The 19,861-nt window shown below is 48.5% G+C and overlaps 1 protein-coding gene across 37 annotated transcripts in view; it reads right to left on the reverse strand.

The window, feature by feature from the left end:
- The window catches only part of NFASC (neurofascin), a 204,946-nt gene that overhangs the window by 77,867 nt on the left and 107,218 nt on the right, over positions 1 to 19,861 (reverse strand). For 25 of the 37 annotated variants that reach the window (XM_010348952.3, XM_074384962.1, XM_074384961.1 and 22 more), the window contains 2 exons: positions 3,488 to 3,595; positions 2,159 to 2,339 (listed from right to left, as the gene is read on the reverse strand). In XM_010348952.3, coding sequence (XP_010347254.3) covers positions 2,159 to 2,339; positions 3,488 to 3,595 — 289 coding nt within the window. Of the gene's footprint in view, positions 1 to 2,158; positions 2,340 to 3,487; positions 3,596 to 14,396; positions 14,500 to 19,861 lie in introns of all 37 variants that reach the window. The other 12 variants (XM_039465816.2, XM_039465815.2, XM_039465799.2 and 9 more) reach the window with 3 other exon arrangements.

Here is a 19,861-nt window from a genome sequence, read left to right on the forward strand (position 1 = left end):
GCAACCTGGGAGGTGCCATATGGGTGGGACATGTTCCAGGTAGCCTGGGTCTCCCACCCTGACACAGCCGGGCAACTGGAATGGCACTGCAAAAGGACTTCCCTCTTCATCAGAGCGGCGCTGCGGTCCGACCGCGGCTCTTCCTTTCCAGTCTTCTAACCCGCAGGCGAAGGATAACACCCGCGTTGAGGGTGAGTTGCCAGAACCATGTGCGGTGAGGTGCGTGCAGCACTTAGCTCTCTCCCTGGCACGTGACACCAACGATTCCAGTGGGTTCCGAGGAGAAGGACTCAAAGGAGGCAGGGAGGGGTAGCACGTATCAGGCCCCAGATCTGGAGGTCAAGAGCCTAGCCTTAGGTTCTTTTCAGACTCCACCATCCATTTGCTGTGCAACTCTAAGCTAGCAAAGGCTTGAGTTTCCGTGAACACGTGGGGTGGAGGTCATCCCAGAGACGCTGGAATGAGGAGATGGCAGAGAGGTCAGGGCACTCTCAGCTCTACCCTACGGATAGGACTTTGCAGAGCCTGACTGCTTGGAGTGTGCTGTGTCTCCGTTTCCTGTAGAGCTTTAGAATTCCAGATTCTTGAGATAGACACCAAAGCCATCTATTTATAGGCTCACCTTACAGGGACCCCTCACCCACTGGCCGCAGGGATCAAAGCAGCAGGTGAGTAAGGAGAAGCGGCAGAAGAGACATGAGCCTTCACCACTTCCCTGATAACCCAGTTTCCTCTGCACCCCCTCCCTCCAGGGACTTGGCCTTGCCAGGCTCCTTATTAGACTGTCTGCCTGGGACTGTTAATGAGAAACTCTCCTCGAGCCAGCCGCGCAGACAGTCACCACGGGAACAGGCCCTTTCATGACTCTCCTCTCCTCCCTCCCTGTGCCCACGCACACGTGTGTGGGCATGCATACACACGCACACTTACATGCAATCCACACACCTGGGGACATTGGGAGGGCAACAGGGGCTCTGCCCATCTAACCTCTGGGTCTTATAGTTACTACTGGTGTTCTATCATCTGAAGCGTCCCTTCCTCTGGGGCAGCTATTATTGGTGAAAATAGGGTACCAGGAAGGCTGAGATACCTTCACCTCTTCTCCAAACTATGCTAACTTCAGGACAAGGGGTCTGGCTTTGGAGAGCTCAGGGTGGACTTCTTGGCATTTGTATTACTCTCCCGCCCCCTCCCTGGACATCTATTAACTGGAGAGAGCCCAAGCCAATGTTGGTGTCATGTGGGTCCCCTCTGGTCCTTGACGCAAGGAATAGGGGTCAGAGGTGGCACGCTCACATCTTAGCCTGGGGATGTGAAGATGTTCTGCCAGAAGTGTCAGCGCTGTGGTAAAAGTGGCACACACCTACTGGCAGGGCAGAGGAGTTTCTCTGCCAATACATGGGCCATTGATGAACACAGCATCAGATATGGTTGGTGGAGACATGGTTGTTAGATTTGCGTTTTAAGCCCTTTACTTTATAATTCTGATGATCAAACAATGCCTCCTCCATGAGAAACAGAATGGCAGCGATTTTACTTTGTATCTTGACTGTGGGAAAGTTGAAAACAAGGCAAAGGAATTCATGCCTGTTCTCCCGTGCGGCATGATAACGAGGCTCTATTTTCATGTCTCATTTAGCTGTGCTTTTTGCAAAGATAATTCTGCTCCCAGCCTCTCCCAGGCCTGTGTCCTCCTGATTACTCCAGCCAAGAAGGCCTAAAGGGTGTGGATTTGAATATATCCGACATTAGAAATGCAAGTAGAACGGGTCGACCACACTTGACCCTGGAAACTGCTTTTATGGGCAAATCAAGACCACAGAAGACCCGGAGAGGTGAGCGGAGGGAAGAACCCCAAGGGGCACTCAGAATCCCAAAGTCTGCCACCTCTGGTCCCACTCAGCTGGCTCCAGATGCTCCAAGCATGAGCTCAGCCACAGCCCTGAGAAACTGGCTCTGCAACACACAGTCTCACATTTCCAAACCCGAGCCTGTGCCAATTCTTTGGAGAGAAACCCAGCTTTGAATCTCAGAATCCACTGCTTCCCCTCTCCTCAACCTTCTTTGAATGCTCTAAACTTCCCTCTGACCTTCCCTTCCCTCCCACCCCTCTGCCCAAAATCAGGAGAAAAAGAGAAGAGGATGGGGCAGGACTCACGATCCATAGGAATTTCGATGGCTCCGCCAAGACTGAGGAGGCAGAGGAGGAAGGCTGTGTGGACCCAGGGCGGCGCTGGCTGCCTGGCCATCCTTGGCACCCGGCCCCTCTCCCTGTTCCCCAGCCCTCGGGGTCTCGTCACCTCGAGCCGCTTTAACTGGACCTCCCGGACAGAGCTCAGCTGTGGAAAGAAATGCGAGAGCAAATGAGATTTTCATGATCCGGTAGTTTGCTCTGGCAATCCTACAGGGCCTTGGAGGACTCAAGGGCCCCTTAGTCACAGACGAAGGTTCTAGATAAAGCAGGGTTTCTTAACCATAACACTATCAATATGTGGGACTGGACAATCCTTGGCGTGGGGAACTGTCCTGGGTATTGTAAGATGTTCAGCAGCATCCCTGACCCCTACCCACTAAAAGCCAGTACAGCCCACCCGCCTCTCCCACTATCAATCAGAAATGTCTCCAGACACTGCCAACTGTATCCTGGAGGGCAAAGCTCCCAGCTGAAAACCACTGTTAGAGAAGGAAGAGCATCTCTGCAAAGAACAATCATGAAAACAAACAGTGGCCTACTGCCTGCAGGCTCAGCAACTGGGGCACCAATCCCACAGCCTCTCCGAACCACATGTGCTGAGTGGGCCTGGGGCTGAGCATATTTGGGGTAGGAGCGCAGAGATGAGATCACACTGATGTCCTTTGAGCCCAGGGTGGAGGGGGGCAGGGTGACATTGACAGGACTGGGGATCATGGGTTTGACAGGTGAAGACTTGGTTGCACAAAGGACTTTTTTTTTTTTTACAATGAATGATTCTGCAAATATTTTGTGCAGCTAAGGTACAGTGGTCCCTGATATTGTCCTTTTATAGATAATGGTAGTGGTAAGACAATGACCAGGAAGAAGTGGGCTTCGGGTGGTTCATAGAGTAAACATTTAGGAGGGTTCAGTGCTGATCATCAAGCACAAGAAATCATTCCAGGGTTTACAGGGATGGTGTTAACAATGGCTGTTCAAGGAACCTAGAATGGATCCTTAGAGACAAACCTTCTTCTCCTCCTCTAGAAAGAGAAGAGCAAGAACGGCCTACAGCTGAGACTCAAATATAGTGCTTTAAGATTGTCTGAGGTTCTGAAATACACGCTTTTAACAAATTGGTCAAGATTGCTATTCTACTGTGGTGCCAAGTCAAAGAGGAAGACGGGAGGTGGCTTCTCCAGATTTCCTCCAGTTTTCCAGATTCATAGCTGCTTATCAGATGGACACATCATTCTTCTGCGTCTATTTTATCTGGCAGCAAATTGAAGCCCACTCTCAACTGTGCACACGTACCATCTCCCATCCACCCTGACTGCGGGTGCAGAAGATATAACTGGACTTCAGCGATTGCTTTCTGGGAGGGTGAGAGATCCTGGGAGACAAGGGCATCCTTCTGGAGACCTGGAGCAAAAAGTAGGTCACTGATTATTGTAGTAGGGGAAGGGACTTCCCCTGTGCCAGGATGTGGGGCAAACGAAAGGATTCTTATTCACATTTTTGCAGTTTCCTTCCTAGAAGCAGGGCCAAGCACCAACCCTCAACTTTGTGTATATTTCTGGACTCCATCCGCTTGCCTCCCTTTCCACCACCACCACCTTGGTTTTGATCACCAATATTTCATGCCAGTGTTACTGCAACAGCTTCCTAAGGGATCTCTCCACTTCCATTTTCCCCCACTATGGTTTTTTTCTTATTTTTGATTGACACATAATAATTGTACACATTTATGGGATACAGTGTGATATGCCCCTCTGACTTACTCTCCACTTACAACCAAAGCTGTTAATTCCAAAGTGCAAACAAAAATATGCTACTCCCCGAGTGTAACTCTCAATAGCTCACTGCTGCTTGGGAGTTAAAGCAGCATCCTTGACATGGCTCAGAGGCCCTGCATAATGCACCCCCTCTGCTGGATCACTGCGCCTCCCTCCCTTGCATCCCATGTTTCATCCAAGACTGCTCATCTACCAGCTCCCTTGGTCCATCATGCTTGGTCTTCCTTACTGACTTTTGCACCATTAAACTGTCTAGAACACTCTGTGTCTGCCCTCTCTCGTTAGTATTTGCCAGGCATGACATATGTGTCCTTCATCTGTGCTCCTGCACACACTTCACTTCCCCCATTATGGCACATTTCACTTTGTGTTCATTCCAAAAGCCACTTGTCTGTCTCCCGTATGGAAATGAAAGCTTCCTTATAAGGGAAGGTACCCTGTCTTGTTTACTGTTCTATTCTTAGAATCGATCATAGTACCTAAAACATAGCAGATCCTCGAAACTGTGAGATGGATAGATATATGGATGGATGAAAAAATGAACGAATGATTCAATGGATGAAATAAGAAGCCTTGTGGACCATCATGTTTTTTAAAACCTCACGTTTCCCCAGAAAACCACCAGGCGGCGCAGGAGAGCACATGCTATGGACCTGGGTGGCATACTGAGAAGGCCACTAATTAGTGAAAGAAAAAAAATCCATCCCTACACAGACGCTGCTTTCTGGAGAGGAAACCAATAAACTGGAAGAGCGTTAAGTGAGCAGAAAATTTCCCAAGGAGGAACCCTCTGACTAGAAGGCATCACAGGAGGTCTTTGGTTCATCTTCCCAACTCTCCAAGATGGTCCTTACACTATCACAGACAGAATCCACTAATATCTCTCCTTGGCTTATACATCTTCAAGGACCAGACTCAGATTAGGCAGCTGAACCCTTCGTGCTGAGGGAAGCTGCACTAGGGGAAGGTGCAGCAGGAACAGTGGGGATGGCTCCTGTCCGGGCTCCATGACCACCATGCTTGGTTTAGGCGCTGTCAAGCAGTAGGAAGTGATGGGAAAGGGAAGCGTATTTTATTTTGGGAATCTTGGTAGAACTAGGAAGCCAGAAGCTATTCATTAAACAGCTACACATTGGCAAGAAAAAAAAAAAGCCCAATTGTACTGGACATTTAAAATTCACTATTTAATAACAGAGTAGAAAAAGAATCTCAAGATAATCACATTTAGCTGTGCAGCAATTATCTCCCTGTTTCCTCTCTGGAACCCAGTTTTTTCCAAAAAAAAAAAAAAAAATCCTACAAGAGAAAGAGAATTTAAATAACATCAGTTTCATACAACCTCGTTTCTTTTCAGATGAAGGAACAAAAGCCCAGGGAAAGGAAGTGACTGGTTGGAGTTTACCTAGCTGGTTAGTGGCAAAGCTAGAAAAAGAACCTGGTGTCTTGACTCTTAAGTCCAGGGATTTTCCACCCATTTTCTCTGTCTTTTGATGTACAGGAAAAGTACCAGAGTAAGGCTGCTATTTAAAGAAGAAACGTATAGTTTGGCAGTTTCTCAAAAAGTTAGACATAAAATTACCATATGACTCTGCAATTCTACTCTTAAGGTATATGCGCAAAAGGATTAAAAACAGGCATCGAACACGTACATGTACACGAGTGTTCACAGCAGCATCACGCACAGCAGCCAGAGGGTGGACACAGCCCAGATGTCCTCTAAGGGATGAACCGATAAATTCCAGAATGTACATGCCGTAGAATATGACTCAGCCATAGGAAGGAATTAAATACTGACATGCTCCAATGTGGACGAATCCTGAAAACACGCTTGGTGAAAGAACCATGCACAAAGGACCACATGGAATGATCCCACAGATAAGACATGTCTGGGTCTTATCTATAGAATAGATACATACAGAGAGACAAAATGCGGATTGCCTCTGGTGACCAGAGGCAGAGGGGAAGGGAGAAGGAGGGTAACTGGTTAATGGGCATGAGGTTTCTTTCTGAGATGCAAATGTTTAGAACTAGATAGAGTTGTGGTTGCACACATTGTGAATGGACCAAATGCTACTGAATTGTGCACTGTTTATATTTATTTTTGAGACAGAGTCTCACTTTGTTGCCCAGGCTGGAGTGCAGTGGCATGATCCCGGCTCACCGCAGCCTCTGCCTCCTGGGTTCAAGTGATTCTTGTGCCTCGGCCTCCCGAGTAGCTGGGATTACAGGCATGTGCCACCATCAAGGCTAATTTTTATATTTTTAGTAGAAATGGAGTTTCACCATGTTGCCCAGGCTGGTCTTGAACTCCTTACCTCAGGTGATCCACTCGCCTTGGCCTCCCAAAGTTCTGGGAGTAGAGGTGTGAGCCACGGCACCTGACCTTGAGTTGTGCACTTTAAAAGTTTATGTTTCATCTCGATTTTTAAAAAGTGTAATATTGGTCTCCATTATGTGCTCATAAAGTTGGGGCAGAGGATGAAGAGGGCAGGTTATTTGATGTGAGCATATAGTGGCCCTCAGCTCCCCAGGCTGGGCTCACTCAGCATGGAAGACAGGCACATGACTTGCAACCCTTCCCATCCATTCTGAGGAAATTTCCATCCAAGTCAAAGGAAGGGGTGAACCCACCATCTTTCTGGGCATGAAAGTTCTAGTACTGAGCTCAAAGAACCCAATACAGAGTGAGGGCAGAGATGCCTTGCCTGAAGGTACCCCCACATCAGCAAGGCTTACAGTTCCCCTGTCTGGATGACCAGGAAGAAAGGCAAAAGGGACAGGCTTGCTAGCCTGCAGCAATCCAGTCTGCAATCCAATCCAGACCTTAGCCATTGCACAGTCTGGCTGCGTGGCTCAGTCACGCTGCCTCTCAGGTTCCTCTTCCGCCCTTCCAACCACACCAGAGGTGACTGCTGAGGTGCAGAGAAGTGCAACCTCCAGATTTGGGGGTGGTTGGTTCTAGTGAGATCATCCCGGGGAGGACCACGAAATTTCCATATCCTAGGAGGGAAAGGGGGTAGGTTGAGCCTGAAGAAGACGGGCCACCGTGATTAGATTCACATGCTGGGAGAGAGTGTCGACTTTTTCTGTTTAGTTCCACAGGGACAAAGCTAGGACCAAGTATGAGGACGTTTCAGAGAGACAGCTGCCTCCCTGAGACACAGGAAGAATTGTCTCATAACCACAGCTGTGCCACGATACCATTCGTGCAAATTAAACATACTCTAAATATGGTATGTTTGAAGGATCCTTTTATGTATAATAAAATAAGAGGCAGGTTGTAAGGATATAAAATACATGAGAGGAGAGCTCATTGCAGGGGGCAGGGAAAGAGTGCAGAAAAGAACAAAAATATAACAAAGAAAGAACTCCTGTATGGAAGGATCGTAGACTAAGTACTGGAGAAGGCGATTAACTCAGCTCTTGTATATCTGAGGCCCCCCAGTCCCCTCTCCCTCCCCGCCAACACAAACACACACACACCCCCACACAGGAAGAAAAGAGACTAGAGCTACCTAAAGGTGAAATGTTCTGCCGTGGTAAGTACTGTTTCATAAAAACTCCAAGTGGCACTGGTAAGGCATGTTACTGACAACATTCCCACGTAGGAGGAAGGCTGGATGCTTTTCAGAATCACCTGGGCACTCTTCAAACATGCAGATTCCCAGGGCCTCAAACTTTTGGCAGGGGCCAAATCAGGCCGTAGATTGTTTTTTAATGCCCTTAGAACCTGTTATCTTAGACAGGGATGGTCCACACATGTGGGCGACCTGCCCGAACACAAGGCCTTTAAATTTGCAAGGCTTGGGAGAAGTTCAGATTCAACATGTTTGAGATGGCACACAGGTGAGTTTGCTAAGGATCCGCCTGGTAGAAGACCTCTGGGCACGGTTGGGGTCTTGTCTACTTTGAAAGCACTGGCTGCATGGTTAGATCGCCTGGGTTTCAGGCCACTTCCCACTGAAAAATGCCGGGCGGCGGGACTTGGGCAAGCACTGAAGCTTGGAAGCTTTGCATTTATCATCTGAAAAATGGGGATAACAATAGTGTTGATCCTAGAAGGCTGCTGTGAGGATTTATCACACAGTTCCCACGTAAAGCACTCGGCAAAGCATGGGGCACAGAGTAAACACTCAAAAAATGTCAGCTGCTGCCCTGGAGTGGGTTTGAGCTCACAGGCATGGGGAAGCATTCTGTCCACTCCACAGCATTACCAATGTGAGTAGTAAGTAGCTGTAACAATGATGCATCCACAGTCAGCCCGCTTTTCTGGTTTCCCTTTTCTTCTGGGCTCTGGTTTCTTTTGCCATATTGGGGGCCCCTTTGATTCCACAAGCTGTCCTTGGCAGATGGACGAGATGCCCGTGGCTTCCACAAGCTGTCGCCATCGGGAGCTCCTCACATTCCCACAGCCGCATTCTGGGCAGGCTGTCCTGGTGGTCATAACATGTCTGAGGTGACAGGGAAAGAAGACTGGCAGCGCCGAGACACGGCTCAGCTGGCAGCTCTTCGTCTCCTGGAGCGGAAGCCATCTCAGACTTTGGGTTGCAGTCGGCAGGCATTCATTCACATAGCCGGCTGGGCGGCAGGCATTATTGTAGAGAACACATGCGTGGGCGAGAGACAAAGCCCCTCTACTCTCATGGAGCTCACATCCCAGCGGGGAAGACAGTAAATAAATGTCGAACAAAAAATCAAGTGGCAGTAAGTGCAACCAAGAAAACACAACCCACCTGCACACGCGTGTTTAGCAGTTTTGCTGGTGATTTCCAGAGCTCAGAAACAACCAGGACTTCCTCCCATCAGTGGATGGAGAAATGGAAGTCCATCCAGCGGAATATTAGTACCCAAAAGAAGTTAGCTACCAAGCCGTGGGAAGACATGGAGGAGATGCACACTACTAAGTGAAGGAAGCCCATCTGCACACTGTGTGGTTACAGTCATATAGATGTTCTGGAAAAGGCAAAACTATAGAGATCATTTCCAGGGGTGCGGGTTGGGGGATGAATAGACAGAGCACAGAGGAGGGTGTTTAGGGCAGTGAAACTTCTCTGTATGATGCCATCATGGTGGATACCTGCCATTACATATTTATCCCAACCCACGGAACTCCAAGAGTGAACCCTAACATAAACTGTGGACCGCGGGTGATGATGATGTGTCACTGTAGGTTCATCGACTGTAACGCACGTCAGTATGGTGAAAATGTTGACAATGGAGGGGGCTACGCATGTAGGGAGATGGGGTGCATGGGAACTCTCTGTACCTTCTGCTCAATGTTGTTGTGAACCTAAAACTGCTCTAAAAGTCTTTTTTTTTTTTTTTTTTTTTTTTTTTTTTTAAGAAAGAAACCACAGTAGCGATTGATGAGATGTGATAAAGTGAAGTGAGTGGTCAAGGAAGGCCTCTCCGTGAGAAGTTGACATCTGAGCAAGACCTGAATGGTACGAAGGTGCTAACCTTTCAAAGACAGGTCAGAAAAGCATCCAGGCAGGAAGAGCTGCTTGTGCAAAGGTCCTGTGGCAAGAATCACATTGGCCCATGCAAGAAACTGAGAGAAGCAAGAGTGGCTGGAGCTTGGAGGGCACAAGGAGAAGAATGGAACAAGTCATGGTCAGAGAGAGAAAGTCAAGGGCATGCTCACGGAAAGCTCTGAAGGCCAAATGAAGGGGCTTAAAGCACATTCTAAGCACGACAGGAAGCGATGCAAGCTTTGAAGCCAGAGTGACGTGGTGAGATTTGCTTGTAAGGACCACTCTGGTTGACACGTGTAGGGCGGAATGTCGATGGGCCAGGGTAGAAGCGCAAAGGCCACAGCCTCTGAGTGAGGCCAGCCCTCACCCTGCACACCCAGACTCCCCACATTCTTTCAACAAGACCCCTACCTGTACGGCCAGCCTCATGGCCATCTCTGGAGTAAAGCATAAAATACTCAGAGGGATGAGGACAGAGCTAAAGATTTCTTAAGAACCTGTTAATGCTGGGCACGGTGGCTCACATCTATAATCCTGGCACTTTGGGAGGTTGAAGTGGGTAGATAACTTGAGGTTAGGAGTTTGAGACCAGCCTGACCAACATAATGAAATCCCATCTCTACTAAAAATACAAAAATTAGCTGGGTGTGGGGGCACATGCCTGTAATCCCAGCTACTTGGGAGACTGAAGCAGGAGAATTGCTTGAACCTGGGAGGTGGAGGTTTCAGTGAGCCAAGATTATGCCACTGTACTCCAGCCTGGGTAACAGAGTGAGAATCTGTCTCTCAAAAAAAAAAAAAAAAAAAAAAAAAAAAAAGGATCTGTTAGTGCTGGGTGTTCACATTGGGTCCAGAGGAGCTGGTGGGTTCTCCGAAAGTGACTCAGAGTCCTTCTTCAAGGAGGACTGGGCGAGAGGAGAGCACGTGGGATTCAGGACCCTCCACCCCACTCTCCCCAGAGCCGCCAACAGTCACTGTTTTTACAGTGGGGTTTTGCATAAGGCTTTATTTGAAGAAAAGGCTGTTGAGTGAAAGAACAACAGCAAAGGAGAGTGACTGACGTAAAGACAGTGTGGGAGGAATGGATAGGAAACCCCGTGCAGCAGTCTAACGTTCCACATTCAAACACCCTGTGCCCAGTGGCCGTGATGCATGGGGACAGTGGCAAGGAACAAGTGTGAAGAGAGACACGCCAGGCTAAGGCTGCAGGGCTGGTCTTGGAAAACCCCCAGGCTTTCCACACTAGCCTTTGCATTTGCACTGAGGGCTCGGTGCCCAGTCTCATCTTCCCCTATCCCATTTTGGATCACCCCTACTTATATTGAACCATTTCTAGTTTCAGGAATAGTCCCTGTGCTCTCACCCTCACCCATCCCATGGAGACTGAACAGATCAGACCCTAGATGACGGTGCAGTCCTGACCCACAAGCTCTGCAGCACCCAGCCCAGAACAGTCAAGCTTGCTCGGTGCTGTCGGCTCCCCTATTTCTTGCTGTCACTTTCAACTCAGAACTGACCAGGAAAGCCAAATATGTTCCTAAACCAATCATGTAAGATGCCTACTTCTAGTTAGCCCATCTCGTTTCCCAGTCACCTCTGGAGCCTTCCTTTCACTCATGGCAAAGCCTTCCCACTCCCCTGCCTGCCTTTGAGTCTCTGGCAAATGCAGATGATGGTGGCTGACTCCCTTGCTGTAGCAAGCTCTGAATAAATAGCTTCTGCTTGTTCTCATGTGGGCGGCCTTTGTTTACTTCCACTCTGTCTTTATGTCAATCACTCTTCTTTCCTAGTCTGCCTTTGCTGGTCTCCTTGGTCTGCCTAATTCTTTGCCACTTTCCAGGCTCAGGTCAGGTGCTACCTCCTCTGGGAAGCCTCCCTGTTTCCCAGCACCAACCCTTCCCACCAAGGCTGGATTAGGTCCTCGTCCTATGTGCTCTAAGAGGATCCCAGAATACACTCACTATCATGAATGCCAGATTTCAGTGTCAATTGTCTGTTTCCCCACCTGCACCATGAGTTCCTTGAGGCTCAGACAGTGTCTCGTTCAACCTGCACAATGTCCAGCACACAGAGAACTCTAGTGCACATTTACTGGCTGGCTAGCCAGCACCCACACAATCCTCCTTTCATCCACAGTGCCCATGTTTTTCTTTGGAGAATTCATCTCTACCCCTTTCTCAGAGCAATCCTACCCCAATTCCAGGGCTGGACCCTGATTAGTTTAAGCCAATTTCCATCCCCTACCGCCACAACTGGTTTAAGAATGGGCATCTATTCCAGCAAGCGGCAGTGTGAGTCATGAAGACTTCTGCTGAGACCTCTAGGAAAGAGGAGTTTCCCCTCTCTTCTGAAAAAGACCCTGTGGTCATCTTCGGTAAGAGGAGAAGCTGGAGCTGTTGGGGGTGGGAATGGGGGTCTCCATGAGGAATCTGAGGATAACCCAGAAGGCAGAGAGAAGACATAGGAAGACTGAATCCTTTGTGTCCTTGTTTGAGTTACTGATTGAGCATTTCCTGAAACAAGCCTTACTGTGGGTTTTTAATTACATACACATTAGCAATTCTCTTTAATTTGTAAGCCAGTTAGAGTTGAATTTTCTATAACTTGCAACTGGCTGTGCTGTCAGAATCAGAAATGCCCCTAGAATGCTGGTTGGTGCCTGCTTCCTTCGCCACTACTTATTGTAATAAAAAAGCATCCTTCCTCCCGCCCACCTCTACCTGGACCCAGCCCCAGCCCCAGCTTCCGCATGGATCTGCCCTTGACCATGAAATTCCACTCTCTCCAGAACTTCCAAACTCTTCTCAACTGCCTGTCTGCATCAGCAGAGAAACATCTTCAAGTTTCTCTCATCTCTTTTTTTTTTTGAGATGGAGTCTTACTCTGCTGTCCAGGTTGGAGTGCAATAGCGTGATCTTGGCTCACTGCAACCTCTGCCTCCCAGGTTCAAGTGATTCTCCTGCCTCAGCTTCCTGAGTAGCTGGGATTACAGGCACCTGCCACCATGCGTGACTAATTTTTGTATTTTTAGTAGAGACAAGTTTTCACCGTATTGGCGAGACTGGCCTCAAACTCGTGGCTTCAGGTGATCCACCCACCTTGGACTCCCAAAGTGCTGGGATTACAGGCGTGAACCACCATGCTCAGCCTCTCTTATAACAAAAAGATCCTTCTCTGTGTCCCACAGCCTCCCTATATATATATGTATAGTTGAATTTTTTTCTCCATCTCTTCTCTTCTGAAAGCCTTTTTTTTTTTTTTTTTTTTTTTTTTGGTGTCTTCCTTTCCCATTCACTCCTCATACTCCTCTAACTCCCCTCCCTTGACCTCCCACTGACTGAATCTAGTGTTCTCAGTCTTTATTTTCCCAAACTTTCTGGAGGCACTGGAAATTGTTAGCGAATCCATCCATCCTAACATTCTTTCTTCCCTGGCCTCTGAGACATCACTTTGAGACCCCCTCTTGGGTCTGGCATTTATACCCTCCATGGCGGCACTGATCACAAGGTTGGATTCTCTTCTTCTGCCTAAAATTCAGTGTCTCCATTAGGGTCATATGTCCCCATCTCCATTCTCCATCTTTGTTGGTGGAACCCATTCAAGTCATCCAAGCCAGACACCTGGGAATCGCCCTTAAAACCCACCCCTTTCACAGCCCACACCCAGGCACCAAGGCCCTCAGACTGTCTGCTTCCCAGTGGTGCTGACTCCCGGTCTCCTGCACACTCTCCTCATCTCACCTTTCACATACATGTCTCGTACACTATGGCAATAACCTCCGGTCGGTCTCCTCCATCCAATCCACTGTCCATGTTGCTATTACGGTGACTTTTCTAACCCCTCATCTGATCGTGTCAGTGCACCTCTGAAAACCTTCCATATCATCCTGTTGATCTGTTAGATCAGACCCGTACTTCCGAGTGCGGCACTCAAGGTTTTTGGAGATCAGGCTCCTGCAGGTCTCTCCAACTGCCTCCCCCACCCCCAACAACCCAACCCCAGATGCTTTTTAACTGCATGCTGCACCACACCATCTGCCTCCATGCCTTACACATGTGATCCCCTGTGCCCGGAAGGGCCTTTCCTCCTTGCATGTAATCAATTCCTGCTCAGTCGTCAAGACTCTGCTCAGACACCTTTGGCCAAGGGAAGAATCCTGTGTTCCCACTGTGCCGCTCTACCACAACCTGCCGCGCCGGGGCGTGGGGCACACTGCCGTAAAACTGTGTTTAAACTAAGGGTGGGAAACATCTGTAAATGTTCAGATAGCGACTGTTTTTCGCTTTGTGAGGCATGCAGTGTCTGTCACGACTACTGAACTCTACCTTCACGGTGTGAAAGCAACCGCAGACAGGGAGTGAACAGGCCTGTCTCTGTTCCAGTGCAACTGTATTGATGGAAACAGGCAGGTATTGGTCTGGACTTGGCCCATAGGCTGTAGTTTGCTAACTTCTGGCTTAATCTTTTTCCCCTCTGAGAAATTCTTTTTTTTTTTTTTTAATGCCTTTTGCAAAAACTGACAATCTGCATGAAATTCTTGAGGCTGACACCATGCCCTGTTCATTCTTGTGTGCCAGTGGTCAGCATAGTCCCTGGCAAGGAATATTTACGGACTAGAAGATCCAAGTAAAGGTTTCAATCCTGTCACTTGTCTTTGATAAATATCTTGTTTTCCAAGCCTTTAAAAAATCCCAAGAATGGAAATACATGTTACTGCATTACTGACTTTTTCGGACGGTTGCTACACGAACTAAATGAAATATTGCACAGGACCCTAAAGCTGTTCTTACTTTTTTCTTATTGCATTCCTTCCTGACGAGCTCAATTTACTCCACTAAAAGCAAGACCTTTACATTTTCTCTTAGTATAGGGTAAACCTAACCCAAAGGAGGCCTACATTCTGCCTGTCAGGGGCTGGTCTGGGGCTTAGCTGCAGGCCACACTCTGCCTTACAGTATCTCCTTATTCTGGGAATGAAGCCCAGGGTGGGTTGCTTTGCCCGTGCCTCCTCTTCCGCTTCACTTCACTTGCCTTCTTCCAGATTCCACAGGTGGCCCTGGGCAGAGTGAGAGAGAAAAGGGGAGATCATGATAGAAGCATGGTTTCATGGTCTCCAAAGCCTGTTGAGGACGAGTTTTGTGTTAGAATAGAATTCGATGACTGACTAGTAGTAGATGCAAGAAGAAGGATGGCATCCACGTTTCTAAGTTGGGAAATTGAACTAGGATGACTCTACTAATTGACATCAGAATACAGAAGGGAGAGCGAGTCTGGTAGTCATGGGGTGCCGGGAATCACAAGCAAGGAAGAGAATATATTCAGCGTGAAATGGCTAAGAGCCATGAATAAGACAGTTCTTCAGGTATCCCAAGGCTGTGCTCCTGAATTACTGCCTAGGGATACACCAATAGATTACTGCTACCAAGGCCTGGAGCCAACAGTTAGCGCTCTAATCAAATGACTAGAATAGTACTACAAGGACCAACATAGAAATGCATTGGCACATCACTGCCACAGGAAGTTGTAGGGGAACAAAGAGATAATAAAAGCCCAACAGAGCCAATGCAAAACTCAGCCATTCTTCACTGGATTAAAAAAAAAAATGCAGCAGGGCTTATTACTATAGCTGCCTGGAAACAACTTGTTCAGGACAGAGAGAGAAGAATGCAAATAGGAGGATACAGAGGCATACAAAACTAAGGAGTATGTATGTGGGTACATGAGAGATCTGAAAAGAGCTCAGATTTATCCCTCATCAGGATGCAGGGTTCCATGTGGACAGGCAGCAGGTTCTTTTAGTTGGAACTAATGTATCATATGTATTTGTCAAGAAATTTGTTCCTAATACAAAGTAATCATGTTTGCAGAGCAGCTCAGGTTATTAACGCTGTGATAACTACATTCTTACTCATATTCTGTTTTTTCTTTTCTCTTCTTAAGGAATAAAGAGTCAGTGTGTGTCCTGCCTGGGCCTAGCCTCTATTACATTTGTCTTTGGCAGAAAAAGTTATCCAGGAATCTGAGGGATAAAATCTGCCTTCTCAGAACAGCTCTCGAGCCTCTGTACGACCCAGCTCCTGACCCCTGTGTGGCTTCTCCTCCAGCATCTGCCCTCCTATATCGCCACACCGGCCTCCAGGCCTTGGACCACCCTGTACAGGCCATGTGCTTTCTGCACCTCTTGCCATCTCTGCTCCCACTTCATTGATGCCAGAAATGTTATTCTCTCCCATCTCCACAGTGCAAATTCCCTTTTCGCCAAGGCCCTAAGTAGGCCATCCCTTCACAACAGGGTCTCCGCCTTCCCACTGAAAGTAGGTGGCAATTTCTCTTGTGCTTCATAGCATGCCCCATGCTCTGTTCCAGTGGTCATTTCCTCCTGCCCCACGGGATTCGTTTATTCCCAAATCCATCTCCTGCATCAGACTTTGAGGTTAAGCTCAGAGTCCACGTCTTGTCTCCCCTGAGACAGTACAATAAATACTCATGGGATGAATGGACAGCCATCCTATCAGATACTTCCTATTACCGGGAGATGTTTTAACAGCTCATCACTGAATCAGTATAATAAATCCTTGGTTGCTATAACATGGGATAGATCTGTTGTACAGTATAAGCCTAAGTAATAACAACAGCAACAATAAGCTAACAATGGCATCTAACCAGCATCCTGTCCCGATAGCAGAGCCTGCTTCTGCTCAGCAGACATGCTCATCTTTCTTTCTCTAATCCCCCCTCCTCCAACTTTCAGAGCTTTCTGTCTGACCTGTCAGGGCCACACTCAATGTCACCCTATTTGCTCTATTCCACAGACTCTCAGAATCGAGGGATTCAGATACCCCAGGCAGCAGCCTCAGAATTGCCAGCACTTCCATTGTCAGCCTCTTCCTTTCTCTTTCATCCTGAGGCTCTGGCTCAGCTGCACTGGGTTCTGAAATTTGCCTTCAGCACAGGGATCGACTGGGCATGATTGAGGGCTGCCGTCCCCCGCCTCCCCTCCTGCCCTCTGATCCCCATGGCCACCTCCCTTCCATCTCTGCCATGCCAATGAAGGAACGCTGCAACAGATGGTGACCCAGCCATGCTCCTCTCTTCCAGCTCACAGGCATCTGAAGGCCAGGGCTATGAGTCTCCTAGGAAACTCTAACTGTCCCCTATTGATGCCTAACCCGTCCCAGGGAGACAGAACACCAAGCAAGTGGAGAAAGAGGGATCTCTGGAAGAAAATAAGGTTAGGAGGGGAAGCGGCAGGGAGGGACTCCCCGGCTCCCATTCCCCAGGGAGCACCTGCCACAAAATCACATCTCACCATATGAGACGAAATGACCCCATGTCTCAGCATCTTCTAAGAAAGTCGGTCTTCTCGTATGGAAGAGGCTGTTAACTACCAAACTCTCCAGGGCAGGACATGTTAGCAGAGGAAAGCACTCACCAGCCTGCTTCAGGACCGTGGCCTCCCCCACACTCAGGGAGAGAAACCCAGCTTCCTGGCTGGTGTGGGGTTGACCAGTCGGTCTTCTAGAATTTTCACTTAGCCTGGGAAACCTTGTATATGGGATTTGACTCCCCGCTTTCCCCTCCTCCCTCCTCAGGGTTGGAGGGGGGTGGTCTCCATCTGCTCAGTGGCTGTGTTTCACGCCTGGCTCCCTTTCATTGTCAGGGGTAGAGATCTGTGGGAGTGAGGGGCTGTGTGTTTAACCATTGATAGCACTCAGCAGGCCCAGCCCGCCTCCTCTCCCTGCCTCGGCTGAGTTCACAGAGGCCAGGGGGATGGGAAAAAATGGTATCAGGTGATCCTGATTCCCTCCTGGGACGGGGGTGGAGGGGGACACCTGGTTTTAGGATTAGGGATTTGGCTGAAAAACAGCTGTTTCCTGCTCAACACTCGGAACTAATCTATAGGTTGAAACCTAAACCTCTTGGCTATTACTAAGCTGGGGAAGAGGAAGGGGTTGGGAAAGAAGAAAGGGGGAAGGGACGTTTCCCTCCAGGTGACCACTGTGAAGATCCAGTGAATACCTCGTGTTCACACCAGGCTCTCTAGGGGCCAAAGTGCTTTGTGAGGCACCATGTTATTCATAAGCCACCAGCAGGACCAGAGCCCCACGAGAAGCCTGAACCCACCGACAAAGTGCAGCCACTGCTAGGGTGGGAGGTGCCTGCATCTCACTGCCACACCGTAACCAGTGGGTTATCAAGCCATACAGCTTGGACACAGAGACGTTTGTGTTCTTGTTGTAATGACATCGTGTGGGACTGCCATAAATCTTTTAACCATCCACTTGCTATGGACCTTTAAATGGGTTTTCTTTACTTTTCCCCCAATTACCACAACGCTGCAAGCACGTCCTTATATTTATGTCCCTATATGTGGAGAAAGTGTGGCTGCTGCTTCACGCTATCTCTTCGACCCAAGGCCAACTAACTGGAGCTTGGCACATTGCAGCCTGGCACAGCAAGCCCAAGGTGGACAGGCGTCCCTGGTCTACAGCCCAGCTTTGCCATTGACACACACCACACAGACTGGCAGTCACGGGCTACACTGGGGAGGACATCACTGATGCTATAATCCAGCCAAAGACTCTATGGGTCTTTGGGGCTGTGGACTTTTTCCTCATTACTGCTTGCCTATTCATGCTCTGGGGGCAGGACTAGGACACATGCATGAAGTGGAAAAGATGCTCAAACGTAGTCAGTATACCCTCCCGATTAGCGGACCCAATACCCTGTGGAGGACTGGCTTAAATGAGATTTGTGGATTATCTGTGAGTGGATGTATGCAGGCCCTACTTCCTGGCCCTGCTAGTCACTGACAGCTCTGACCAGTCTCCTGTCATATAAAAATTAGCAGGTAAAACAGGATGTAAAGAAAACAGAAGTTAAGGTGTTAATGCTAGGGGGTATTGCCAGTCTCCACCTGCTGAAAAGCAAGAAGCAAACTCTCTCTTCTGGGGAGGAATTCTGACCCCACCACCACAGAGAAGAGCCTCCACCTCTCTACAATTCAAGAACCCAGCTTCTCACTTGCCTCATCTGCTCCCCTGGGGAGGAAGTTTTCACAGCAATTAGACACACATCCTTCTTCACAGCTGGAGGGATAGGCTTGTGAAGCCAACCCCAAACCACCTCTCCCCACAAATGGGTGGAGAAGGCATGGCGTATCAAGGCGTCAGGCTCCAGGGGCTCTGTCTTTACAGAGGAGTGGTCAGAGGGAGGGGGATGGTGGGGTGGGGAGTGATAATCTTGTATGACAGGTCCCCAAGGGTGGGAGAAAGTAAGGAGTTGAAGGTAGAAGTCCAGAAAGGGGGCCTTGGAATTCGTGTTAGAAGGTCTAGGGCTCTTCAGAAGGTTAAACACAGAGCTACCCTATGACCCAGTGATTGAACAAACAATACACAGTATATCCACACAGAGGAATATCACTCAGCCGCAAAAAGAAATGAAGTACTGATGTGGTGAATCTTCAAAACATCTTGCTAAGAAGCCAGACACAAAGACCACATTATTGTATGATTCCATTTACATGAAATGTCCAGAATAGGCGAATCTGTAGAAAATAGAGTGGTGGTTGCCTAGGGCTGGAGGTGGAGGTGGGGAAGAGGAGTGACTAATGGCATAGATTCTTGTAAGGGCTGGGAGTGCTCACAAAAATGCCCTAAAATCCATTGTGATGATGGTCGACCAAGTCTAGGGGCACAAAAATCACTGAATTGTATTATTTATTTATTTTTGAGACAGAGTCTCCCTCCATCATCCGGGCTGGAGTGCAGTGGCTCAGTCTCAGGTCACTGCAACCTCTGTCTCCCGGGTTCAAGCAATTCTCCTGCCTCAGCCTCCCAAGAAGCTGCGATTACAGGCATCCAGTGCCAAGCCCAGCTAATTTTTGCATTTTTAGTGGAGTCAGGGTTTCACCATGTTGACCAGACTGGTCTCGAACTGCTGACCTCAAGTGATCCACCTGCCTTGGCCTCCCAATGTGCTGGGATTATAGGCGTGAGCCACCGCACCCAGCCTGAATTCAAATTACATAGTAAATTGTATAATGTGAATTGTATCTCAATAAAGCTGTCATTTAAAAATTTTAATAAGGCAGGGCACTGTGGCTTGCGCCTGTAATCCCAGCACTTTAGGAGGCAGAGGTGGGTGGATTGTTAGAGTCCAGGAGTTCAAGACCAGCCTGGGCAACACAGAAAAACCCCATCTCTACAAAAACTATAAAAATTAGCCAGGCATGGTGGCATGTGCCTGTGGTCCTAGCTACTTGAGAGGCTGAGGTGGGAGGCTCACTTGAGCCCAGGAAGTTGAGGCTGCAGGGGACTGAGATTGTGCCACTGCACTGTAGCCTGAGCAACAGAATGAGACCCTCTCTCCCCCCACCAAAAAAAAAAAAAAAAATATATATATATATATATATGTGT

The sequence above is a fragment of the Saimiri boliviensis genome, chromosome 14 (genome assembly GCF_048565385.1).
Source record: "Saimiri boliviensis isolate mSaiBol1 chromosome 14, mSaiBol1.pri, whole genome shotgun sequence".
NCBI classification, from domain to species: Eukaryota; Metazoa; Chordata; class Mammalia; order Primates; family Cebidae; genus Saimiri; species Saimiri boliviensis.